The sequence below is a fragment of the Apus apus genome, chromosome 17 (assembly GCF_020740795.1).
Source record: "Apus apus isolate bApuApu2 chromosome 17, bApuApu2.pri.cur, whole genome shotgun sequence".
Taxonomy (NCBI): Eukaryota; Metazoa; Chordata; class Aves; order Apodiformes; family Apodidae; genus Apus; species Apus apus.
Window position 1 is genome coordinate 8,919,065 of NC_067298.1, and position 27,841 is coordinate 8,946,905.

At 39.0% G+C, this 27,841-nt stretch overlaps 1 protein-coding gene across 6 annotated transcripts in view; it reads right to left on the minus strand.

Annotated features, from left to right (window-relative positions):
• PECAM1 (platelet and endothelial cell adhesion molecule 1) overlaps positions 1–27,841 on the minus strand; it is a 39,928-nt gene that overhangs the window by 8,882 nt on the left and 3,205 nt on the right. Inside the window, exons 1-14 of one of the 6 annotated variants that reach the window (XM_051634502.1) lie at positions 21,431–21,738; positions 21,264–21,290; positions 19,139–19,432; positions 17,876–18,175; positions 17,521–17,790; positions 16,885–17,145; positions 15,602–15,883; positions 13,530–13,811; positions 13,042–13,149; positions 12,113–12,140; positions 11,571–11,614; positions 10,850–10,906; positions 8,651–8,719; positions 4,338–4,394 (exon numbers count right to left, since the gene is read on the minus strand). In XM_051634502.1, the coding sequence (XP_051490462.1) occupies positions 4,338–4,394; positions 8,651–8,719; positions 10,850–10,906; positions 11,571–11,614; positions 12,113–12,140; positions 13,042–13,149; positions 13,530–13,811; positions 15,602–15,883; positions 16,885–17,145; positions 17,521–17,790; positions 17,876–18,175; positions 19,139–19,432; positions 21,264–21,290; positions 21,431–21,464 (2,113 nt within the window). In that variant the 5' untranslated portion in view covers positions 21,465–21,738. Of the gene's footprint in view, positions 1–4,337; positions 4,395–8,650; positions 8,720–10,849; positions 10,907–11,570; positions 11,615–12,112; positions 12,141–13,041; positions 13,150–13,529; positions 13,812–15,601; positions 15,884–16,884; positions 17,146–17,520; positions 17,791–17,875; positions 18,176–19,138; positions 19,433–21,263; positions 21,291–21,430; positions 21,739–27,841 lie in introns of those variants that run through there. The other 5 variants (XM_051634501.1, XM_051634504.1, XM_051634503.1 and 2 more) reach the window with 5 other exon arrangements.

The window sequence follows — 27,841 nt, forward strand, 5'->3', positions numbered from 1 at the left end:
CAATTCAGCTTCACATTTGAGGTTCAAGCAAGGTCAGAACCTCCCTGCATATTTGTGTCTTACTGAAACCATCTGGCTTTGCCTCATTTTTGGCTGAAGCTATTGTAAGCATTTGGCTCCGGAATCAATGTCTCACAGATTCAGGCTTTGGTCTAGAACATGTCTTGAAACCTAAAGATCCAAAGAGTTTTTATTTTGGAGAAGGGAAAGGTTATTTGCATGACTTTGGACTGCAAGCAACTAGCATGTGCTCTTAAGGCCTGAGTTCTGAATGAGAGACCCTAGACCCTGTGAGACTTCTCCATGCTGGAAAGGCACTCAGTGGGAAATTTTGGCTAAGTACAGAGGTGTTAAGCCTGAGGCTCTGTAGCAGGAAAGTATTTGAGCAGATTTCCTGATTGCTAGAACTGATTTCTAATAGTTTGTTCCAAACCACTGAATGCAATAGGGGATTTCTCATGCCTCTTTCCACTGGGATATATTTATTTTTCCATAGTACATTGTTAGTTGCAATAGGATTCTTAGAATTTCCTGTCTCACCACTGCTGTTGCTTCCAAGTGACCAATTCGTTTTTCCAGACTTGGCAGCATAAAGGCTGGCTCTGCATTTTGTTCACTAGGTTTCCATTTTCCCAATAAGAAATTAGAAATAGCTACCTTGGAGTAAGCCCCTATGAGTTCAATTCAGCACACATCAAGATCAGTGCAAAGCCTATTGCTGGCTTCTGGGAGCTGTGTATCTGGTACAGAGTACAAGCAGAGGTCACTGGAGGCAAGAATGTATGGATACTTCCGCAAGAAGTGCCCAGTAAAAATGTAAGGAAATCTGTGGAGCTGGCTCTGGTCTTCTCAGCAATCCCAGAAACTGGGATCAACATTGAGGGAAGTGGTGAAGCTGAGATAAAGGACCAATATGGAGATGCCTGGACTTCCTGCCCCTGCTGCCTCTTGGGAGGATGAAAGGTGTGATGAAGTAAATCATCCACTAAAAGAGCCTCCACCCACTCATCTGAATTTAGTATCTGACACATCCTCACCCCTCCCTCAGGAAGAGCATCAGCTGCTAGCCTAGCCTGCTGGGACTGCAGCACGGGCAAAGTAGGCAGCAGGGCCACAGTTATTTTATCATTCTTGGCAGTCTGTTGATTTAGACAATTGCCTGTTTTGCTTAAGTCTCAGATTGTCTCTATTCTTGCTCAACAAAAAGCATCAGTTCTGGGACTGGATATTCCTGATTCCCAGTATACTTTGACCTTTTCATAGAGCAACCAAAGAAAGAAGTATTTTAAGGAAATTAATTCATCCTGATAGGTGGGAAGAACTCACAGACAAAGGTGTTATTGAACAGACTGATACTGACAGTGATAATTCTTCAAAATACTAAAATAACAGCCTACTTCTCTAGAAAAGGTTTTAAACCAATACCTGGGTGAACTTCCTGAACACCAAATCTTTCTCTGAATTAAACTAACCTTTCAGTAGCAATACAACTGTAGTTGTAGTTAACTGCAGGTTAACTGTAGTTAACCATGTGCAGGTCTTCTGGGATTTGAAATGTGCATTTCATAGTTTATTTCTGTCTGCCTTGATGTAACACCTCCCTATGCCAGATACTCAGAATAAGAAAAGCAGCACATCAGATAGGATGGGAAGTCTTACCATAGTGTGATGGAGATGCTCAAATGACAGTAACACAAGATAACCTAGCCAATACCAGGAGAATTAGAAGAAAAGGAATAATCATAGAATCATTTTGGTTGGAAAAGACCTTTAAGATCATCCAGTCCAACCGTTAACCCAGCACTGCCAAGCCCATCACTAAGCCATGTTCCTAAGCCCCTTATCTACATGTCTTTAAAGACCTCCAGGGATAGTGACTCAACCACTTCCTTGGGCAGCTTGTTCCAGTGCCTCACAATCCTTTTGGTGAAGAGATTTTTCCTAATATCCAATCTAAACCTCCCCTGTCACAACTTAAGGCTATTTCCTCTTGTCAGCACACTGCCACAGACCTGGGGCTTGGGAAAGGTTAGAACATTATCTTCACTATGGATTCATGATTTGGTGTAAGGACAAGCAGTAGCTGTAGAACTCAAAAGACAAGAGAAGCTGGTTACTGACGTGGCATCTGCTTTACTGGGACAGCAGTGAGAGCCATTAGAAAAATTAAGAGGAAAAATATTTTAGCTCGGTCACAAAGAATTGCATCAGACATAACAACTACTGACATCTCTTCAGCTTCCTCTCTAGTGGACACCATTTCTGGAATGCACAGACAACTCCTTAAAAAGACAAAATTGCTTATGAAGCCCTCAATTCAGTCTAATTAAACAAACCCAAACCACAATAATTACCTACAAACACATAATACTAAATTGTTACCTAGATCTTAGGTATGAAATCCGTCAAACTGCATAGATGACACCAATTCCCAAATTATTGTACTTTCCCCAGAGGACAAGTTTGTCTGACCCATTAACTTCCTGAAGTAGATTGCACTCTTTGGCATTTGCTCAAAAATCTCAAAGAATATTCAAACGTAGTGCAGATCATAATTGCAAACCAACATACACACCCACTAGTAATATTCAACATCTTTCACAATTTGTCTTTAATATATTAATATTAATATATATTAAAGTACTTAAGAAGATAGATCTGTTTCCTAGGGACCCTCCACTGCATTTATACTTTGCCACCTTGCAATCAATCACTCAGCCATCACAAATCAATGTAAATGTTGCATTTAAATAGACTGTAATGGAGGTATCCAAAGCACAGCTATGTGATGCACTGCTTATCTATTTGAAACACTTTTCCTGTGTATCAGTCAGGAAAAACAGACGTGATTAAAACAATAAACTGTTACTATGTTTCCAAGAATAACTGAAACTGTAGAATGCTAGGCATAGAAGAACAGGTGGACTGCAAGATTAAGTGGTGTTTGCATATCATCTGGCTAATTCAGCTCAGTCTTTCAATCATATCTCATCTTATTCCAGTTCCCACCTCATGTCAAGCACAGCTCTGTCGCACCAACCTTCAGTTTACAAGTCACAAAACATCCTTCTAGTACATAACACTTTCCATTAAGTCAAAAACAGGAATGATGGAAGGTGCAATGATCAGCTCCACACCCTGGCAGAAAGTGAGGGGTTATACCACCAGCTGCTGCAGCTTGTTACAGGTCCAATTCACACCCCCTGGAAAATGCTTCAGAACATTAGTGTCCTTTGGGTTCAGCCCTGAAACCAGCTGGTTTGTTTTCTCATGCTGCTGCCAGGTGATCCTACATGAAGTGCCCAGCTCTGTTCTTTAGTGTACAGGACATTCTGCTTTTCAGTGCAAGGCTGAGAAAAATGAATGCAACACGTAGCCTCAGCACCAAGCTAGGAGTAAGGATTCAGAAATTCTGCTCCCAGTGTTGTCACTCTCTAAACACATTGCCTTAAACAAATGACCTAATCTCTCTGTTTATTCAGCTGTAAAATGGAGATAAAATTTGCCTTTTAAGTCCTCACAAGGGAAAATTGAGTAATGTTTTCTAAAGTACTTGGAGACCCTCACATGAAAGATTCCCTAGAAACTGAATACTGTGTCAGAGCAGGTGGGAAATCCCTTATAAAATAGAAAAAATAGCAAATTAAAACACAGTGATCAAAAATTTGAAAAAGGCAAGCAACAAACCCAGCTGGTAACACAGATGGGGCCAAAATCTGAACAGTTTACAGCCCCAATATTTACAAATCCAGACTTCCTAACTTGAAGGGAGAAAAGGAAATCCTTTATGATTTAGTCTTTGACAAACTATGAAAAAATGCTTTTAACCTACTGTCTCTGAACTCATTACTGCCAGAACATTTAGAGACAGTAATTGCCAGAGTTGTTGTCAGAGGCTTTATAGATATTTGCTGAGGCTGTATCCAAAACCAGGGTAATAATTTACAACCCTTGGCAAACATGCTCAACTAAGAGAAGTGGTCAGGACCAGTTGAGATAACAAAAGACAGCATCCTGATCCCTCACAGGGCATGTTCAGCTACACACTCAGATCTAGACCCCTGGCCAAACTACTTAGATACAGTGTAAATGGGCTGATGAAGTAGATATTACAAATATTAATCTCGCTGCAGTAAATATCACTGGTTTATGAGGAACCAAGAAGGTGGTGTACAGTTTTTCAACACCTGTGATTTTGTAGCTGCCCTTTGGTATGTTCCTATGTGACCTGGCTCTTTTTATGGCATTTATCTTCTAAACTATTAACTCACAAATTTATCCCTAATCTCTACACAAACGCTTCCTTTATGTGTTTAATTTTTCACTAGCTTACTTACCATTATTAGCTTTTCTGATTTCACTATAAACTGTTTCAGTCCCCTTCTGTACAGGAGCTGGAAAATGTATTGGCACAGAATCAATTTCTTTCCTTTTTTTTTGTTTGCCTTATGAAAAGCTCCTTAAACAAACAGAACACACTGTTTTACTTTCAGAGGAAGTAGTTACCTAAGCAGCAATGACCCTGTGGAGTTTGTATGAAAAAGCAACTACATCCCCTCCCCCAAACCCAGGCTGTAAGATTCTGAGAGGGAGGTGTCTCTCTCTCCATATAAAAATGATAAAAAAATAACCTTCCTTTTCTAAATTTGACTTTAACATTCTAATGATCTTCTCAACTTAAATTGATACTGTTTTTATTTTACAGAGACATCTACCACTAAAGAAGAGCTTCTCTGGATCACTTTGAAGAGCTGCTTCAATTTGTTCTAAGGATTTAGGGATCCTAGACCTGAGGAGATCTAACATTTGGAAACCTAACTACCCTCCCTTTTGGCAATTAGCCTCATTACATCTTATGGGCACAAAAATAATCTAATTTGCTGTTCTTTGTGAAATGTCTCAGAGGAGTATTTGCAGATTTCACACTGCACAGTTTCTGTTTAGGTGCTACCCAGGAAAGGTCTCCTCCCAGAGTTCCTCAGCATGGTGGACTCTTCCGTGAGTGCACTGAGATCAGTGGAACACAGCAGGGCTGAAGGCTAAGATGACTTGTGGAAGACAGAACGCAAGGAGAAAAAGCAGAGAAGATTTGTGCCTCCAAGGACACGGGCGGCACACAAACACAATGTTAGTCTTAAACATGTTTTTCAGACTCTTAGGTTTACAGATAAGCCTCTTGGGTAATCTCAGTAAAGCTATGTGCTCCAGAACTCTGCACTTAGGACCACTTTCTTCATTTAGTATAAAAGCCTGTGCAGGCAGGGTCTGGGAGCTTGCTGTTTAAGGATCTCAAAGCATTTTAGAAACATTCATTCCTTTCAGTTAAACTGAGTCTCTTAGAAAACCTAAGAATTCTATCAGTGTTACCTCAAATTTCTGTGGACCCTCAATAAACCAAGAAGTTAGATTTCTCTAGTTAAAAAGCAATAGAATATGGTTGTTGCCACTCTGCAAGAAACTGGAAAGAAAATTCACATTTCTGGATACAGAGTCCTGTACTTTAGCTATAAAAAATCCCCCAACTGTTAAAGAATTCAGACATACTGATCTGCAGCCAGACTCAGAATCAGGACTGTTACTGTTCTGCATCACTCTGAAGAACTTAAGTGTCTCTGGCACCAGATTCTAATTTCCCAAAGTTAATTTCATTGGTTTCAATTCTGTCAAGCATCCTTTAAACACTGGGACCTAATACATAAGAACTGACTTGTAAACTTGCTATTAATTTCAATGACAGCAGGAGTTACACTTCAGCGAGTGCCTAATGACAGTTTTCAAACTTGCAGTTTTGGCATCAACTTTCTTTGCAAAATAGTCTGAAGATCTTGAAGCACATTTAATGTGTTTACTGACTGTTGCTCAAATGATCACTTCAGTTTCCAGTGAAGTAAGAACTCTATTCTCAGAATTTTAATGAGAGGTAGCTCATTTCATCTGGAACACTTTTTTTTTTTTTTTTAGCAGATTCCAGTCCTAAATCTACTCCTGTGACTCTGTGGAAAGACTTGATGGGAGGCATTTCCTTAGCTTTCTTTCTTTTTTCTTTTTTTTTTCAGTCATTTCATTAAATTGTGATATAATGCCACTGCCCATGTTGTTTTCTTTGTTAATCTTCCAAAAGTCGCCTCAGCACTGAAAATATGTGCTAGGATAAACTACTTGGATGATTTGATATTTTTTTCCCACTAACTTTATAATGTTGCCACCCTGCAGATAACTAATCAGCTATAAAAGTAAAAGAAGGAGCATGTTCTTACTCAGCTGTGATTAGCCATTTCTCCCTTTTCATTTTAGGAATATTTCCTGATCTTACTTCAGCATTGGACTGGTTTTTGCTTGGATTAACCACAATGGGTCTAAATTACTTTGCCATCTTTTTGCACAACTAAGCTTTAGAAAAGATAAGCACTGTATTTTTGTCAAGCACATAATCTCTGCAAGTATTCAATTTAATCATTCTGTAGAATTACCACCTCTTTAAATATCAAATTAACATTCCACTATGACTATGCCAAGTAAGAGCTGGACTTTGTAGCCCTGCCTCCTATTAGCCTAATCTCTTCACCTTACTTCAAAAAAGCAGGTACCAAATTATTCCCACATAGAGGCTTTAAAATAAAGCACTGAAACTTTGTATCTAGCAAGGCTACCTCTCAGTAACCCTGCAATGAACCCTGTGATTTGCTCCTCACACAGAACACAGTACACAAATACTTGATGCAGTAGGCAGCCTGTTTGCCATTATACTGTGTGAAAAAGTATTTTAGAAACAACCAGCTAGTGCAGACACAGGCTGGAAAAACAGGGTGAAAACACTGTTTGCAAATATTAAGTAGCTCTTTACTGCCAAAGACCAGATGTAGATTCTTTTACAATTTTTTAATCTTGTTTCGAGATGAAATTCCTTTAATCAATTCCCAAAAGTGTCACTAAGGCTGCTGTTCCAGCTCAGATCCTGCAGTGTCTTTTGCAGTAATCTTTCACAATTACAGAAAAGATGATTCTTCTGCTACTGAGATGAACATCAGTATTGACACTGACAACAGTGGCAGGAGGAATGAATGACTGCAAAGATAAATTAATTTCAAGTTAGTCCTGAGAGATCAAAGAAACCTGGAATTCCTCAGAAGGCAGAAGGAACCAGACTGCACATGCAGTTATGCATGCTCAGAGAAAAGGTCAGCATTATATACTTTGTCTTCATTCATGTTGTGTATGTCAGACATTAACATGAGACAGCATTCAGTTAAAATAATCTGATCTCATTTACACACATATCTTTTAAACAGTAGTTTGCAGTTTAATGGGATTCAGCCTACACAGCATGGATACTGTCTTATTACTCAGTCTGGTATAGTGTTATGTATCAGGAATAGCATGAAAAGTTATTTTTAGAGATGCTGATCTCACATTTAATAGGGCTTTTAATTTAAATAATCCTGCACTATCATATCTCCACTATTCCACACCATTCTATCACATAGTGCATGCTCAGAAACAGTGGGAACAATTAAATATTAGCCCTATTTTGAAAAAGAGTGCAACAACTATGATATCTCAGTGCAGAATTTAGCAGAGGTGGATAAACAGCATGCCTAGAGCTCAAGGAAAACTATGATGAATGATGCCAGCAAGTGAAAACAGAGAAAGAATAGAAGGACTGGCTGTTGCAGGAGAGCTTTGCTGCCAAGCTTAAAGACTGAGCACTTTTGCCCAAACATCTGTATTGCTAACTAAACAATCATGTCTTGGTCTCTGAAATAAGTGAGTGGTCCCTTCCTACCAGGAAAAAGCAAATTTGTCCATTTCTCCCTCAGTTTGCCTCTCATTCAGCTAAAGCAAGGTAGCTAGAGCAGAGCATAAATATCTCTTGTGGGGTTTATTAGCTCTTAGCTACTTGAAACTTTTGCAAATTCCTGAAAGATTTAACAGCTTTCAAGGCAAGGGCATAATGATATCACAGCTCTCCAGATGACACAGAAAGGTTGAAGTGTGCACTTGGGTGCTGAGAATACATTTCAGTGGGTATTTCTCCTTCAAGGTTGCAGAGACAGGTACCTTAGCCTCAGCCTTCAAGGTCTGGTTACTGTTACCACAGAACTACCAATAGGAGGCCAAAGTTACCTGGTCATCAATATTCTCATCTCTCTGTTTAATGTGCCACAAAATCCAGGATGGTCTCCAGGCCTCTCCAGACTTAGAGACTATTCCTTCTTCCTTCTCCACCACCAGTGAATTACAGCTTTGACCCTTCAACCAGTTACTTTATAAAGGAGGAAATTCCACTGCTTTCTGTTCTCTCCATTATCCTACCCTGTGGCTAACTTCAAATGGCTCTCAGTGAATTCAGACTCTATAACATGAGGATTCTCAGCAGGCTGCCTTCTGCCCAGAGCCACAGCTCCAGACCTCATATAGATGAGGAGGGCAACTGCAGAGAGGATCCCAGGGGAAGAAGAGCTGCAATGAACAGAGTGGTTGCCACAGCACCATCTAGATTAGGGAGCTCTACTGGGATAAAACTGTCATGCACACAAAACACAACCTGCTCCTACATTCAGAGGTGACAATATCACAGCAGTGTAAGGGAGCAACAACATGCCTAGAGTTGTTCCCAAAACATAACCAGAGAGGCCAGACAGTTTATTACCTCTGTGAGGATCAAGCGTTGACACTTCAACTTCAGTGTACTCCACCTCAGCACTCTCAAGGACAGGTCCTGCCCCAAAAATATCAAGAAGATGTTTCTTTGTAGGACTGCATGCTTCATTTGAGCTCTGGGCCTGATCCTGCTGCCACTGAAATTAATGGACAAGTCCTCAATGACTTTGATAAGTGCAGGATCAGGCCCCGTGATGGCAGATGTGAGCTACTCTGCTAAGACCATTCCTAAGGGTCACCCCAAGCTAAAAGGCAGTAGAGAAATTCAGGCCAGATCTCTGAAACTGCTTGATGTGCATTTTATGCCTAAAACTCTTACTTTTGATTTAACACCTTCAAAAGTGACACAGCACAAATGGAGCAGGGAATTATCTGAGATTCCCCCATATTCCTGCTCCAGCTCTTCTTTCTTCTGTTTCTCTCCCTGCCATTACTTTTCCCTTCTCTTCTATGCCTGCTGTGGCAGGATAATTTCCATTCTCCACTTCCCTCACAGCTAGAGCCTTCTCCCAGTCTTTCAAGGCCTCCCTCGTCACCTCTCATACTCTGAATTTTTGCTTTGCCCATAAGCAATTTCAGCACTTTGACATCCTTCAAGCTCTCCATGCAACATCTACAACGGCAACCCACCTTCCTCCTCAAAATCCTTCTCTGCCACAATGCTCACAGGAAGCCTGGCAACGATTGGACACCTGATTTATTAAGAGGGCTGGCTGACAAGCACTGGATACTTGGATACAATAGACACAAGAAACAGTTTTTGCTGTTGCTTTCTACTCTGTCTTTTCCTTAGTGGAGATGGTTTTCTACTAGATTGCTGTAAAAGCTGAGAGGAACCACAACAGTCATCCAGACTGCAATCCTGCAGAAACGCTTGCGGATTTTTAGTGCAGAAATTAGAGAAAGATCAAATTATTAGAACAGTAAATTTTTAAAGCAGCCTTGTAATAGTATTGGTGAGAGTCCAAAAAAACCTTAACAGTGTTTAAGGCGGCATATTAGTTAATAATAAAATTTAAGTGACAAGCTTCCTACAACAGCAGTGATTCTGAATGATCAATACAGCTTTATGTTCCCCTGTTTCTGCTGTTTGTCTGCTTTGCATGAGAATGTCTCTCTAGTTCTAACTTGACTTATTCAGGCCACAATGGAATAACTTCCATGCACCAACTACAAACTCCTTCCTTTTGTTTGCTGAGCTAAAAGCTATTGCCACACTAATGCAGAATATGTACTTCTATTTTTAGAGATTTATGAATAATAGGTTTGTTTTTCACATCTGGTAGAGAGATCTGCTATAGCCTAGCTGGTTTTAATGAAGCTGCCCAATCCACAGTAGGTAAGGATTGAACCTATTCCTTGCACACATACAGATTGTTAGACCAGAGCTCCATTTAATCTGAAACAGGTAGAACACAATGGGAAAAAACAACTCATTGAGCTACAGTTTCCGAAGGTTGTTTCCAACTTTTCCTGTGAAATTAACTTAGTGCAGCACCTTTCTCTTAGTTTTGTGGTACAATGCTGCCCTGTACACACAGGATTGCACCAAAGAATTAACAATTAGAAATTCCTGCCATCTAAATTGCATACAGGCTCATGCAGGAGTCCAGTTCTGTGCTCTGGATTAATTTTAGCCTAACTTGGATCTTTAGTTACACTGATGCATTTCCAACTATCTTTCAAATCATGGTCTAATAGAGAGACAAGTCAAAATGTACCATTAGCCATCAGAAATTGCATCTAACCCATGAGAACACTTTCACATCAATATGAAACAAAAATACGTGGAGCAAAGAATGCAATCCCCACATATCTGAGTACTATTCCTTCACTAAATATCTTAGGAACACCTTGTCTTGAAGAATACAATGTGCTGCATGATGCAGTACTGTTGTATGGAACTTAAAATTTTGAGTCTAGGTTGTATTTCATACCATCCTTTATTAGATGGCCTGGAACCCAACACAACTAAGTACACTTCCTTAAGTCAGTAGGTAAATGGGTCCTATCATTGTCATTTTGCATGTAAGGAAAAAGAACTAAGCTCAGCACAGGAAAGACTCTTCCTCACTATCAAAGAGAAAAAGGAAAGGACTGGACCTATCAAATCCTGATTGCTGCCATTAGAAAACATCACAACTTTCAATCATAAAATGATTTAAAAATCATTTAAATTTGAAATTACCTTTACTTTCATCTGTTGATTTCATATGATTTTCACTATCTTCAATGTAACCTGATCCTAAAATATTAAAGCAAAAGTTGAACGACAAAATACTTCTTCTAGCCAACCAAATGAATGAGTTACACAGCTGCAGTTCCTACTGTAATGATGTTTATTTACATATGAGAAAATCTACTTTTAGATTCCCACTTACAACATTCATCTACCAGAGGTGGAGAGAATGTGGCTTCTTAAATTATCAGCTAAAAACCAGCCAAGGGGTAACTTTGTTTATATCAAGTGCTCTAAATAACATGTCCACCTATCTTGGTAAAGTGCATTGAGATCCTGGAATGAAAGGTGCCCAGTCATGGTGAGTTCACTTCCTTACACTGTGGCCACATCACAGGACCATGTGCCACTACTCAAATTTCCTCTCTGAAATAATTTTCTTGCAAATGTGTCAAAACTGTCCAAAAGAGAAAGTAATTTTCTTTTACCATGATTTGCAAGATTGTTAACTGGTTGCCTGGTAGCAGTGCCTTAAGCAGACTTCTAAACCAATCTTTGTAAAATGTGCTTATAAAATACTGATAGAAGCTACTTGGGAGAAGGCTATTGGTATTCCTCAGTATTCTCAAAGCTCTGGGCCCTATCCAAACAACAACCAGGTAAATCCAAAACTTAAAATAAATATTTAATTAAGCCAATTCACTAGTAGTCTTACAGCAAAATGTCCTACCTGAATAATAGTCTCCATCACTGTGCTGTCTTGGCAGTTTTTCACTTGTCAAGTTGGTAGGCAAAGCAGAACCAGAAAGCAAACCAATAAAAGTTGATGTCATTATCCAAAACCAGTCAATGAAAATAACAACATGATGATATGTAAAAATCAGTCATTGTCTATGCTGACTACCCCACATGCTGAACTACTGAAGCTAAAGACAATTTTGCCTTTGTCTTTAAGAGAAGCAGAAGCAAACTTTTAGGTAAAACATGGTCCTTCTTGCATTACTCTTCTTTAAGACCTCTGTATTTTTAATGTAATATCTAAATGCATTCAAACACAGGTCTGACAGTCTTCTATTTCTCTTAGCTGGCCTTTTTTTTTCTATTTTTAGAGTGTTTCCTCATCCTGTTTTTGTGTTAGCAGGTGGTACATGAAGTACAACCATCTATTGTCTGCAGGTGTGTGCCCATAATAAACTATATTCATCTGGGGGAAGGCCTCCAGCCCCTTCAGCAAAACTGCTTCACCACTACCATAAAAGCAAGTCAGCTTACCCAGACATCTCCAGGGATGGTCCTTTGGCTTGAGAGAGAAAAAGAAAACCACCTATTAATAGACTGCACAATTAAAAGAATTTTAAAGTAAAAAAAAAAAAATGTAGTGATTATCTATCCAAGTCAGAATAATTTCTCTTGGCAATCACAAAATGAATGATCTAGTGTCTTACACTCTGTTTATCACCCAAGTCCCTTAAATGTCTCTTCCACAGAGAACTTAGGATCCCAAATCCCAGACTTTAGTCTGGGCAATTCAAGCCGACCAGGACATCCAGATACTCCAGATTTTCACAAGACTTTGCAATATACTGCATATCACAGGATTTTCATTTAAACAAGATGTACTTATTTTTTGAAAGAGCAATATCTGAAAGAATGCCTTCATGATAAAAGACAAATCCCTAAGTCTAATTGTATTACAGCGTGGGGAGAAAAACACAAAACAAACCACAACCTAATAATCTTAAATTTGTTTCATGAGGACTAGAGAAGTACCTCGATTACATCTGAGCTGGGACCCCAAATCAAATTGTCACAGCTCTATAAGGGATGAAAAAATACCTCAGGCCCTGTCTGCCTCTACACTGCACGGGACTGAATCCCAGACCCAGGGCTGCATCAGAACAGTGCAATTCTGGCCTTCATCCAACAACTTTGGCTTCACTCATGCCCTCCCAGCACCATTAGTTAGATGCTGCCTTTCTGCCCAATATACTTGGAAAGCTTAAGCACACTCACAGCTTAATTTGGACCATCTGACATTTTAAAGTAGATTTTTAGGTTTTTTTAAATTGTATTTAGTCATCTCCTGAAGCCTCACCCCCACAAGGCTTTGCTCCTGAAACAAAGGCAAGTTTAACTCTAACACACTGGTCACACACACACACACACACACAAAAAAAAAAAAAGAGTGAATTATTCATTACCTTTTTTCTTCTTACACAAGAACCACCATAAAGCAAGAGTTACTGCTCCTGCAACAGGTATTAGGACAAATGCAGCAATGACTCCTTTCTGCCAAGAGGCTAAGATGACTGGAAATAAGAAAGATGTTTAAGAGAGTGACAGGGCATCACTATCAGCTTCTGCAGTTCCTGATCCTTCACTTTACTACAAATTGGCCTTGTTACACAATGGGGAAGAACTTTAAGGAGACTTGCATGCAAAGTTCACTAGTGAGCCTCTCCTTTGTGACCAAAACCACAGTACAACAATGGGTTGTTTTTAGCTTCCATCTGGCTCCTTTAGCTCTTGAGCATCCCTGAAACTTGTCGATATAAGTTAGACAATCTCTGTTTATAAGTTGATCTTTCTGTTTAACTTCTGTCAATTGTAGGACAAAAACATCCCAGATAACTTGCCCTCCACCTGTCATGATGACACAGCATGCAGCCTATCACAGAAGTTAGCTTACCATTGATGGTTATTGGGGGGCTTTTTACATCCACATTAGCTCGATTAGAAGCCATGCAGTAGTATGTCCCTGTGTCCTGCCTGTTCATTGCTTCCTTGTGCCACATGACTCGGTCTGCATGTTCACTTTTTTCAAACACAAGAACGTCATGATCAGTTTTTCTAAAAAACCTGAAGTGAATTGGCCAAGATCCTTCTTTCACAGAGCAGAGAAAAGCAGTTGCACTGCCATCTTCCACTTCTCCGTATGGAACACTGCCCAAGCTAGCATCCTTGATTGGTACTACAGAGGAAGGCACAAAGAAAACAAGTATTAGCACTATTATAAATAATTTTGATGATAAAATGTTGTATTGTAGAAATACTTGCTTAAATGCCATTTTACTTGGGTAAAAAGAGACTGGATGCACAGCATTAGTATTTCTGAACAGTTTCTACCAGAAAGTAAGTATTTTTATACAGCAAGAAATAGAGAGGGCACTACAACGGAACAAAGCAGACACAGAAGGAAACTATATCCATTCCAGAGAGGTCTGTCAGTCTTTATTTTATATTTAAGATTCAGAAATAAAACACTCAGCAGTACAATAGTGTAAATAATTTTTGTTCCCTGTATGTAGCTATGCTTTCTCAGTTATATAGAGCTATGCTATTTTGTGCTAACTGTATCTTTCTTGTAGCATTTAATATCCAATAGTGGATATCAGCAGATCATAGATCAAGTTCTTTGAAAGCATAAGCAAGTCCCAAATTCTAATGGTTACAGAATATAGCAAGCACAGTGAGAGAAGTCAGCTTGCATTTGGAATAAACTATATGAATATGCATAGCCAAAATACAGTTTTTAAGTTTGCTGCTTCACAAATCAAGCACACTAGCATATACCAAGCTAGCTTAGGAGTAGGTGAGCATCACCACTTATAATAACATAGGGGAAAAATGTACAACCACTTTGTGATGCATGGCATGGATGCTTGCAATGAGAACGGGACGTATCTAAATCAGTGACAGAAGATCCTTGAGCCAAACCTTGGAACCTCTAGAATCTAAACCAGGAACTGTCACACAAAACCTCTGCTTTGAGTGCTACAAACAAATCTACAGAAACACAACCTACTGGTTAAAAAATCCTACCACAGCACAACTCTTTTATATCCACAACGACAGGAAGACCCACACGGACCTGTGAAGAGTTACCAGTCCTGGCACCATTCTTACATGGCCCATTACAGAGCTATTCTTTGCTTTGGTTTCTCTTTCTATCTGCCAACAACACACTAGCAAATCACAGCTTTCTCACTTGCATTTCCCTTCTTGCAATACTGCTAAGATTCCCAGTGTGTAGCAGGCATCAGGCTTTCCTCTCTAGACTTCCAATTTCTCTTATTTTCAAAGCTTCAACCACCAACCTCACTCATGGGCAGAGGAATTTGCCCTTTCTACTTCACACATACTTGTAGATCAGAGACTTTGCTCATATACAGTAACTCTCAGTTGACTTTCACAGCTATTTAGCAACTGCAGCTTCTGGTGTTAAATATATGCTCAGTGCCTCTGAACACTGCACCTAATAATAAAGGTATTTAGAGGGATTGTTGAAAGTGCAGATTAACATCTTTTACCAGGAGTCTAGCTAGCTCAGTTATTTTAGTGAGTAAAATCATGGACTAACTCCAATACCATTACATATGCATTTCAACCCAATCCTATGAAAATCAAACATGAAGAAAATGGGTCTGTCCTGACATTTTTAATCATTAATTTTACTAAAACAGCTTCTACAAGATTTCAAGTCAGATCTGGTTTTAACAGTAAATAAACTCAATTGTAGTTAACTCGATTCGGATTACTAGCAAGATTTTTACTTTTGTGACAAATAGTCTGTGATACAGATACGAGAACCATAGAATGGTTTGGGTTGGAAGGGACCTTAAAGATCATCTAGTTCCAACTCCCCTGCCTGTGCAGGAACACCTCCCACTAGACCAGGTTGCCCAAAGCTCCACCCAACCTGGCAGTGAACACTTGCAGGGAATCTCCAACTATTTAACTCTAAGAATTTAACAGACTTACCTATTACTGTGATGTTTAGAATACTGCTAGTTTTCATACCACTGGAATGATTATTTCTAGCACCACATTTGTATCCTCTTTGGTCATTTTTTCTAATATTTTCATCCAAGAACATAGCATATGTGTCATTAACTACTACTTTTTTAACTTCACTTCCTTTGTAGAATGTGAATGTTATTGGTGGTGTTCCCATCACTGAACGGCAGATTAACCACAGAGGCTTCCCCACCACCACCTCTGGTAAACCACTGACAACGGAAAGAGTTGGTCTGGAGACTGGAGCTAAAAGGGGAATAAAAGAAAAAAATTGTGGCAAATTACACTGTGTAAGATCAAAAGATACAAAATTATTTTGTACAAAACACATATATATACAATATTTGGCTGGTTTGCACAGGTAGTCTGTATTGGGAAGCTCTTCCTCATTGACAGAATGAAAGCAGGGGGGTGACTTGAACAAACAAAAACATAGATAATGAAACATATACGACTTAGACTAAAATAAGACACAAGAAGAACATAAAAGAAAACCAAAAAAAGGATCAGTGACCTAGCTGTGGATCATCCAAATTTCAAAACTAGCTCAGACCAAAGGATTAAGCCTGAGGAGCAACAACATGTGCAAGTACCATTGCATGAATTACTTGAGATGGATTCCGCAGCACCCAGTTAGGGACCTCTGGTTCTGCAGCCCAGTGAGTGATAAACCAGTCAGTCCCCTTTACAGACCTGAGAACTGACTGTGCTTGTTCTGTGAGAGGGAAGGAAATTAGGGTGTTTATAAATAGTGAGTTGGTGAGGTGGGGTGTATTGATAGCAAAATACTCTGCTTGTTGGAGTAGAGCTACCCAGATGACCTCTGGCTCTCATGGCCTTCTGCCTGGAGGGTCAGGGGGAGGGATTCATGGCAGACATGGACAGAGTTTCAGATCAAGCTAATGAGTAAAAGGTTTGCAGAACGTTCCCAGATCCTGCGAATGGTAATGAATGGGAGTGTATGTGGCACCTAGCAGAACCAAGGGAACAGAAGGAAGACAAGCTAACTCCCTTCTCCTAGGGCCAGCCCTGGGAAAGTCTGACTTGATCAGATCACAATACACCAAGTCCTCTACAGCTACAGATTACAAGTACATCACACAGAAATTAATATTGCAAGAACTGAAAGACACCCCAATAGTTCATGGACTAGAGACTGATGCTGTAAACACATGTGCTTATTTATAATCTTACAGTTTTGATCCCTCCCCCCTGGCATTTGGTTCTAAGCCTCTGTATCAACTCACCATAAACATTTATCCTTACAGGTTTGCTCTCCTTGACTATTCCTTTCATTTCAGCTTTACAAATATAGGAACCAGTATCATTCACGCTGACTCTCATTGTTAAGTTCATAGAATTTTTCAGCCAGGTGTCTCTGTTTGAATGTTTCCGTAATATAGAGAAGTTAGCTTGCCCAAAACCATTAATGTTGCAGCTCAAAGTTAGCTCTTTATTTTCATCCAGCTTACTCATAGAAGCAGCCAATGTTGGCTTGGGGAATAACTCTGCAAGATAAAAAGAGAAATAACTCACTTGAACTGAGCCTAGAAGAATATGAATACCGCTCTCAAAGTGCACAGACTGAAGGATAGACTGAAAGTTTCCCAATCAGGAAAACAAAAAATCAGTAATGTTATTTTAATACAATAATGCTTTCAGGGCAAACATAAACTTAATAATCACTTGAAACCACTTTTCATGATATTATTTCAGTTGGAAATTATTGGGAGGATAAAAGCTAAAACCAAAATGTAAACGTAAATAGCCTTTAACTTAGGGAAAACTCACACTTGGATCTGGAGATTACACTTCGATACTGAGTTCTACCAAATTTAAATATTAATCCATTGAGTAAACTCTAAGATGAACAGAGGTGTTACCTGACACAACAACATTCAGTTTGGTGGTTTTAGATGCTCTCCCTTGCTCCACCTTACACAGGTATTCACCACTGTCCTCTAGAGTAGCTACTGCAGAGTATTTCAGAAGCTGCTCATTTCGTACACTCTTCAGTATTGTTCTGTTTTTCTGGAGTATGATTTCAATGTCACGCATCCGGGCTACCACAGTTGAGCATTCAAACTGTATTCTGTCTCCTTCTGTAATATTATTTGAGGGCCTGGCATTCAGAGTAGGCTTTATAAAAGGTTCTGCAAGAGAATACATATAAACTCATGACCCAATTTTTTAATTATGGCAAGAAAAGAAATGTTAAAAAGAAGCTAAGCATCTTACCCTTGACTGTAACAAGTGTTCTGTTGCTGTGTTCTGAGCTTTCAAATTCAAGTTTTACGTTCCTCCTACCAAAGCAATCAAATTGTAAAATATTATCTCCTTCTTCAACAGAAAATTCCACTATAGAAAAATTTCTGTATGCTTCAAATACATGTTTTTCTTTAGGTGTTGAATTCATCTTTATCTTCCGGAAAAAGAAATGTAAAGGAGGTTCCTCTTCTGGCAGCTCACAACGTAACTGTACAACTTCACCCTCTAAAACTTGATTTTTCTCAGCAGTCAGGATTGGCTTGGTCATTCCTTAGAAAAGAAAACAAGAAAAGAAATACAATGTTCCAAAATCCTGAAATAAACACAATCTCTGATAACCATGGCAGTGATTTATGCTAAAGAACAGATGTAAATAATTTGCAAGACCTGAGCTTTTGAAAACAGTTCCTTTGATGTGTGTGTGCAAGCCAAGGCATGTTCAGAGGAACAAAATGTCCCTAGAGAAGGTCAACAATCTTGATGCAACATGTGAAGTACAAAACTTACTGTTTTGAAGGTAAGTGTGAAGCTCCCTCCCCAATGTTTCCTACTGCCACTCAGAAATTAGTGAGGGAAGAAACTAAAAGTCATCTCAACTTCTGTACCTAGAGGTGCAGGCCTCTGAAGAAAAATTACAGGCCTTGCATAACCCTGTAACTATTTGATGAACAAATTCTTTCCAAGTTGCTTCTTCAATGGGAAAAATGTCACTTAGAGTCAGGAACACATGGCTAGAAAGAGTATAGAGGTGGCTCCTGTCCTCATAAGAGATAAAAGAACAAGACTGACAGAACAGCGTCTACAAAAGCAGTCCACAGTCCATGCTAGCTCTGGCAGTGGCTGCCACAAGGAGAGAACCTCTAGGCATATTGCCAGCTTTTCCACTAATGCACCCACCCCTCACCGTGTTTATGATCTATAGGCACAAACTTTTACAAATAATACTTTCTCTAGCCAAGGGAATCGAGGCTCAGGACAGAGGGGATGGTGACACAGGAGGCATAGGTTGTATTCCTGACTATCACTGATCTGCCATGTAGCCTTGGGTCTGTGATTTCATTTCTAAGCCCTCACAAAAGGGTTCAGTACTAAACTCTTGTAAAGTACTCTGATGTGTATAGATAAAAAACACTTTGCAAGATACCTTATTTAACACTGACTATTATTACTTCCCCTGGAAGGCTGCTGTCTTTTTGTACCCTGGAGAACTGTCATGTTTGAAGGAATACTCACCAGTTATCCAGACATGTAAGGGGTTACTGGATTTTGTCTTTCCGCCTGCTTGCACAGTACATTCATAGTCTCCCGTATCTGAAGATCTAGCAACAGGTATTTCATATTGTGCACGATCTTTGTCTGATACAGTCATGAAGACAAGCTTGCGATCCTTAAAAATTGTAAAATTATGCTTCAGCTGGAAATTGCTACTTTTGCTGATATCAGCATGGCAGACAATTGACACAGGAGCTCCATTCTTTACTTTGACAGACGGTGCAACCTTGATTTCAACTGTGTTGAAAGTAAAAACTTGATGGGGGGAAAAAAAGTTATATTAATTTTCTGTTAGTCCAACATAATACTGTTCTCTCAAGTTGCTACACTTTAATCACAAAAATCAGTTCATAGTACCCTAGTAGCAGGTGTTAAAATTATGGTGGTCAGACAATTATGGCTCACAGATTTCTCTTCCACTGCACAGGTACACTAAAGGCCACGAGTGACTGTCACAGCACACACTGTCCCTCTGTCTTTGCCCTGGGGGACTGAGAGAATCCTTGCTTTGGCCACGCTCATGACCAAATCTACCTAATTCCCTAGAAAACCAGCAGACACTGGAATAGGTTTGCAGCTACTTTTTGGTTTTCCTTATTTCTCATGGTTTGTTGTCTTCAGCTGACAGGAGGTATGAGAGCTGAACAACATTTTGTATTTATAATTATTTGAATAAACTGAAAAATTACAGTATAACCCTGCTTAGAGTTGTACTAAACCCCAAGCCAATTCATCCCTAGGCAATTAGCAGAAATCCCTGGAGTTAGTGTAGTATTTTTTATCTGAAAGTCAGGCTAGGGTTGTGTCATTCAGCAAATTCCACTTTAAACATTTATCTCACAGGCTTGGGATAATTTTAAATCTCTAGTTTAGGATAACTAGAATGTAACAGAAAGTATTTGAGTTCATGTTCTGCAAGTATCCGTGGACATGCCTAACTTTATATTGTTGGCAATCCAGCAGTCATACCCTCAAGTCCTTAGCAATCATACCCTGGCTAATTAAAATACATAATCATATGCAGAAGCAATGCTTTCAATTTGTTTAGAATTTAAATATGTTTATCCCTGAAAAAAACATAGTGAACGCAATATTCGTGTCAAAAAAAATTAAAACTGATAAACACTTTAAGACACACAGTTTGTAACAGCATTAGTGTATATTTAGTGCTTCTGTGTCGATAAGGACAGCAATAAGTAATTTGTAGCTTAAAATGTTATTATTAGAATCCTGGTATAATCATTACTTGCATTCACACAGTTAGATGAAAAAGTACAGAGAGATTTATGAGTTCATTCACTTTCCCTTTCTTTAGAACTCACAGCTTTTGGGTATTCCCATTTTGGCCAGGATTCCTATTAGAAATTTGCTAATAGAACAGGAAAACTTTCCTGCACCTAAAGAAGTCCCTTTCCATTGACACTTACCAGCTATTTCTAAAATGTCTTTGCTAGGGAGAGTTTCAGGCATAAAAACAATGCAAATATTGTAAACATTTTTGCATGTGAGCAGACTACATGACAATAAAAAGCAAATATTTCTCCCTAGTTTGGGAAAAAGAAGCATGCAGAGTGTACGTGCTGGAAGTCAGCAAGATGATAACATAAAAAGCAAACATATTCCTTTTAGAATGCAAGTTCTGTACTCTGCTCAGATGTGATTTTTTTTCTCCTGCAAAAAAAAGAGCAGGTGAGAGTGCATCTAATCTATATTCTATAATTTTATCCTACCTCTTTGCTTGGGGGCATGAGAGGGTTTTTTAAGGAGCAAACCAAAATGCTAGTAATTACATTTCCTCTCTTGTCTGTTCTCTTGTATGTCTCAGTAAAGCAAATTACTCCAGGAAAGATTTCACCAAAACATTGATTAAAGTATGAGCAGCACATCTCTTATTCAAACACTGTAAGAAGAAACACCACCAAGTAATACTTTTTTTGTTTGTTTTAATATGGACAAATTTCATGCTGAGATATAATACAGCAAATCCAGATAAACTCTGTTATGGAAGCACATTAACAGCTGAGGAATTAATTAAACTCTTTATTTTAAATTTGTACGTGAAAAAGAAATGTCCAAAATTACCTACCTCTCTCCTGAGTGTAAAGTTCTGAACCTAGAAAAAAACGAAAAGAAATGTTATTTTCAAAGCTTACAGATGGAAAGACTGTAATGGAAAACAGTGGAAAGCCCCAGCAAACACCAAACAAATCAGAAACACATGCACCCACCCAGATATTTAGTTACCAAACTTACACTGCAAGAAAATCAGCAGAAGAGCAAGATACATCTCGTTCCTGAAGAATAGACACTTAATTCCAAAATAAAAAAATATTCATCATCAGAGGTGATGCCTCCAGGTACCAAAACCAGGTTATGTTTTTTTCTGTCGTTTTATGGAAACGGATAAAATTTTGCCATTAAAATCTGTAATTTTCCCCAGATCTTCAACAGAAACTGGCTAGATCAAGTAATCGTTCCCATTACTGGAAACTGGAAATGGCAAACAATGAGAATCTATCTGCTGCTCGCAGGCAGATTACTGCTCAGGAAGTGACTGGACTTTTCCTGAGGGCGCCACCAAATGCATTTGCTTTGTTTAATTTCTTAAGGTGTATTAAAAAAACAAGAAGTTCCAATGACATTTGTCCAGCAGTTCCTGCCAATATGGGTATGTTTAAGTCACAATTAACCATTTACAAACACAAATTACCTTCACTATTGGACCTTGACAGATCCTTGAGCAAATATTTCCCTTAATCTTGACATGGAGAACTCTTTCAGAGGATGCACATATAGAATTAGTCACTTTTCCCCTTTCCCTACATTTCTAGGTCTCTCATCTTTTCCGTGGCAAAGAACAGCTGTGGGGTGCACAATAAATTCAAATTATCTCAGGAACCACAGCTACTCTTGTATTAGACTCGGATATCAATAGGCAGACTTCTCATAGTACCACCAAATATCAAAAACACAGAACTGCACAAGATTTTATTGTATATAGTTACAACAGTGCAAACCATACGTAATTATAAAACTGAAGCATGAAAAGAATAGGTTGGAATTTCATTTCTCAGCAGAAACCTGAAGGAGCACTAGCACAATCTAAAATAGACAATGCTCTGGAGCAAGGGTTAAATCTGTTAGTAGCTGTTAGAATTCAGGCATCTCGGAGAGATCTTCTAATTTTTCTGCACTTTTTAATTTTTTGCAGTGGTGTAAGTGGCCTGACAATATGACAGCCAACCTGAAATCAGAGATGATTAATTCTGCATCCAAAATACTGGAAGCAGAAACTGAGCAAATGCTACCAGAGGAGGAGGAAAAGTTGCAAAACAGTCCTTCAGTTTACAGTGGTGTAAAGGTCTGTTTGAGATCCAGTAAGGAACTGGTGTAAAATTCAGAACACTAATTATTCTACTTCATTTATCCATATGGTTATGAATGAAAGCCTAAAGAAAGCAAAAAAGCTAAAGAAAGCTTAACCACAAGTAAATCAGTAGCCATCAGCTTTGATTTAGGTGGAATTGTTCTGAAGAACTTTGGTACTATCATTTTTTGTATGCATGGACTTTTAATCTTAAATATTCTGACATGCAGAAATGTCAGCTTTAAGCACTGATTTTGTTTTTTTCAGAAAAAAATTCTCTGTGACTTTTAGAAATCAAATGTTTCATACCTTTCAGTTTTTCAGGATATTCCTTTCTCAGTTTATAGGTCCACTATTAAGTCACATTTAAATAATTCCGCTTGAGCCCTAACACTGACTCAGTCTATAGGCTTGATAAAGTGAATTGAAATCATGCCCTTCAAAAAGTGTTTCTCAAGTTGTATGTCCCAGAAATCCCTAAGTAGTGATTTAGTTAATATTGAAAATTGAGTGCTGAACTCTTGATCCTTCAGTTCCTGTCCTTTGCAGACAGAGTCAATGCTTTCCTTTACTTCAGAAACATTTTCCAGTGTTAAAACACTACCTAAAATAATACTAAACACATTCACAGGAGTCTATAAATGAGAAATACAGTTCTCATAAGCATCACTGTTTATATGAAAACCTCCTTTTTCTCTTCTGGGGTCAATGAAGACTAAACATTTCCCAACAAGCAATAGTTTAAAGGTGTAAGAGCACTTCAATGCTTGCTTTACACATATAAACATTATATTTTGCAAAAGAAAAAGAGGAGGGAAACACTCATCTGTTTAAGAATGTCTCAGCAGCACGAACAAGCACCTATCTGGCTGTTTTGTAGGTAGGGAGTACAGAATGGCACAACAGTCATAGCAATGAATGACTCAGAAGCAAGCTGGCTAACCAGCAATAGTGCTTGTTCTGCTTAATCCAGTCTGTTAGAAACACACCACCACCAAAAGACTGATGGTCGGGCTGGTTGCCAGCAATGGTCTCCAAAGCCAGGTGAAGGAAAAGAGGAGGAGGACACATGGCAGGTAGAGAACAAAGGTAGATTAACATTTGCTATTGATAACAACACATAGGAAGGAAGGAAGGAGATTTGCCTCTTTCCCCACAAAAGAATTCAGCAGGACAGACAAAGCTCAGCACAACCACACCAGTCTTTCCCATGGGAAGAGGGACGACAAAGGCTGCTCTCTTAGCCACAGAGAGGGAAGAAGAAAGTGGGTGTGGGCCAATACCCTTCCGAATGAGCCCATGGGGTTGAGTTCAGAACCAGGCTAGTTTCAGACTGAGGTGGGAAGGCCAGCTTTTAGGATGAACTGGGAGTAAGGTTTAATGGTGATAAAAGCCAAGGCTGGTGTTAGATGACACTGCCAAGTGAAGGATGTTCTGTTAGATCTCACAGGCCAATCAGACTGTCATATTCTTGATAACCTTTCAACATTGCCCTGGACAGGAAAATGTAGCTGGTATTGACCAAAATCCAAGAAGTAAATTCAACTGCAGGAATCTAAGTCAAAATATCATGTAACTTGGGAGAAAAGCATTTCTAAGACAAAAGAATGGCTTGAGACCGTCTTCTACTGTCAAACTGGAAATCAGATTGACTGAAATTATTTAAATTTAAAAGTACCCGTGCCAGTAATACAGCTGCATATTTTCCTAACAATCATCTTATTGTAATCTCTAAAGATACATTTTTCTGAAATACGTAAAATCAAAGTTATTCTAATACACATCATAGCAAGAACTCTACTCAGTCACTACTACGTTTGTGGGGAAAGCAGAACTAACCTCCTAAATGCAATACACTTTCTGAAGCAGACAGAACAGTCAGAATCTGACACAGTCCCCTTTGAAATCTATGGGAATAATTTAATTTAATCCACTGCCCAATGAATTGGCCCCTTAAGCATTAAAGTTGTGTTCATCTGGGGAGTCATGGTTTCTGCTTCTGCTGTTGAGTCCCCTGGTACTTTCTTACATATGAGATTTCCTAGAAACCATCAGCTTTGTAATTTGAGCAGAGCTTTACCTAAAATCAGAGGCAAACCCTATTTTCCTAACTAAGGGCAAAATGCTGAGTAAGATTTTCAGGCTTTTCCCTCTGCAAATACAATGTTTCAGCCTGCCCCTCAGGACAGGACAGGAAGCCAGGAGTTCACACCACATTTCAGCTGTTTGTTTTCATTTGCTCTCCAGCTGGCTGGCATGACAGAAAAGAGCACACCACAGTGCCGACTTTCAGGACTGACATCTTACTTCCTCACAGAGCACACGCTGATTCCAGCGACACTTCTGGGGCCCTGAAACTTTTTTCCTGGTCTCAAATGTCCAGTTCCTCATGGGAGTTTCTTCAGAAAATATCAAGTCTCCATGTGTGTTCCCTTGAAGTTCTACCTCACTTGACTTACTGACAAAACATTTCTCTTAACACAACATTCTGGGGTGATCAAAACTTGTCCCTGATAATGCAGGTTCCACATAATTCCTTGTATAAATTCACTGATTTTAAAAACAGCTAAATGCTGTAGAGGTGCATCTACACATTGTGGGGATTTTCTAAATTTTCTTTTAAAATATGTATAAAAATTCAGATCAGTGTCCATCTGTACTGAAGTCAACACAAGCTTTCTAGTAGCTAAATCAAGACTAGAAAAGCAGCTCTGATTTCTAATATCCCAATCCCTGAAGCTTATACTAATTTAATAATTTTGTTTCCTTACAACTGTGAGTTAACTGTTTTGCTGAATTACCACTTCCTGCTTCAGTTTACTCATAGATAACAGAATTATAACAAACACTGCTGTTTCCATAAGTCTAGACAAATCCCTGGAGAACTGGGATTGAACTGAGTTTGCTCTACAAATATTTTCAGGGTATGCTGTCTTATCTTGAACGTAAGACTTTTGTATCATTTGTCTTTACAATTACAGTGCCCCTCTACACCTCCCTGGAGAAGAATACAAACATTAATTTTACCCCTGGATTTGAATATTTACCACAAAAAAAATTAAAGAAACGATCAGGTTTTGTGTTCTTTTTTTGCAGAAGTCTAGAACTCTTATCAGGTACAGAATCTCTAGGTTGCTGAGTCTGTGCATCTCAGGATAAGCTGCCTTTCACAATGGCACCATCTACTGGAAGATGACCAGCAAAGCACACGGCGGTTCCCTCACTTCCCTCCTCCGCAGTGGAACCTGCGTTTTACTGATACCCAACACCTCTTCCAAATGGCAACATAAATTAGATCTGGAAAAGTAGCTGAAGCAACCAGGAAGCTGACAATAAGAGGATACCTCTGAAACTTTCACACTGACATTTTTATTTTTAATATAACGGGAGCTAATTATGACTATTTGGCTTTTCGCGTCCTTACTGCTATAGTGCCACTTGGAAAAGAGCACTGGGATTCCTAAGGACTGACTTGTACCTCCTGTAGCATGCACTCCCATGTGCCTCAGAAGGTAATCGAGACAAAGGAGAAAAATTTCTTCTTCCAGAGGTGCTAAATCTATTTGTTGGTTTACATTATGAATCATTGTCTCTGATAAGACCTTGCAAACGTTCCCTGTTCCAGCAGTGTGTGTGACTGATTCTACACCTTGAGTACATTTGTAACTAGTGTTTTCTACTGGGCTATCAAGTTCCTCAGTTTAGAAAATACAGTCATGGTCTGTGTCACTATCACACACTGCACTTATCTGGCATGTAGCAGAAAAACAGCCTTGAGCTCTGCAACAATATTAATCACAGAGTATGGGCAGCGCCAGAGAGAAGGTCAGAACCTGCCGGCTGGAGAGGGAATTAATTCTAGAAATATTTTTCCTTCCCAGTACATTTCTATTGTTCTTGTATTGCTTGATGAGCCTTGAAAAGATCCTTTCTTCTTCCACTCTTTTCCTTTAGAAAAACAGTTTTCTCATAATCAAATACCAAGCAGTTGAAATAAACTGCAGACTTGTCACCACAGCTACTTTGAGTAGGAGTGTAAAAATAGGTATTCTGTGATGATCTTGCCATATCAGTAAAACTTCTTTGCAGGCAAAACAGAAGTGCTTCATTTATCATCCCTGGAGATGTTCAAGGTCAGGCTTGGCAGGGTTCTGAGCAACCTGATCTAATTAAACAGGTCCCTGCTCACTGCAGGGGGGTGGACTAGAAAACCTCAAAAGGTCCCTTCTAACCCAATGCATTCTATGATTCTATGATCAGCAGAAGTACCTGTCAGTATATGGTGATTTCTAGCAAAGCCTTCTGCAGACACATGTCTGGAAGAGCAGGTGCTCTTCCAGAACAGAGGACCTCTCAGAATGAGAAACTGGGACAGGGAATAATTCTGCTGAAACATGCAGCTTTCCCTGGAAAGCCTTCACAACCTTACTACAGACTGCCACTCCAGACTATTTTCATTCTGAAGGCAAAGAATTAACCTTGTGAATGAAAGCCCAATGTGGCTTTTATTCTCTTCCCTGATGCAGAACACTGTCACAGCATCAAGTGATACACATCTCCCTTTTAGACTTCCTAACTTCCTAACTTACTTGTTTTGGCTGGATGACTGCTGTTAATTGCTTTTTGTTAAAGTTTTTCAGGTCTTCCTACATACAGAACCACATTAATTCCAGGCAGGAAAGCTATAAATCTAATAAAAAAGGAACCCTAAGCTTGTGCAGTATCTTATTGATGCTACAGAACTCTACATACACATGCTGAATCAATCAACATCGTATTAGTCCAAAGTCAACAGTTAAATCTGCCAGAAAAACAATCAACATGGAAGTAAACTTTACTATTTCCAGGACACTCTTCAAGAGACTAACAAGCTAGTTAGTATTCAAAGTTAAAGTCAGTATTCAAAGCCTCACAGAAAGGTAATACCAAGGCCTAATTTTGCCCTTTTTTGCTGTTTCACATTGACAATATGGATACTGTTGTTGTTGCTGAAAGGCAAAACAAGACAGTAACATTTTGTCTCAAACTAACACTACTGGATTTAATTAACTCATTTTCTTAATTTCAGGACACTTACAGCACAGGTTGTAGAAAAACACAAAGCTGCCATAAAGGTGCTATCCGCCTTCAGATCTTTTGTGAAAATATAATTGTGATGAGTATTCAAAAGAGCAGAAACTAAAAACACTAGTGTAGTGCTTGAGAATAATAATAATGCATCATTGGGACCCACAATTTCCATGAGTACACAAAGTCCTTTGGATTATGCTTTAATAAAGGTCTAGTATATCCAGCCC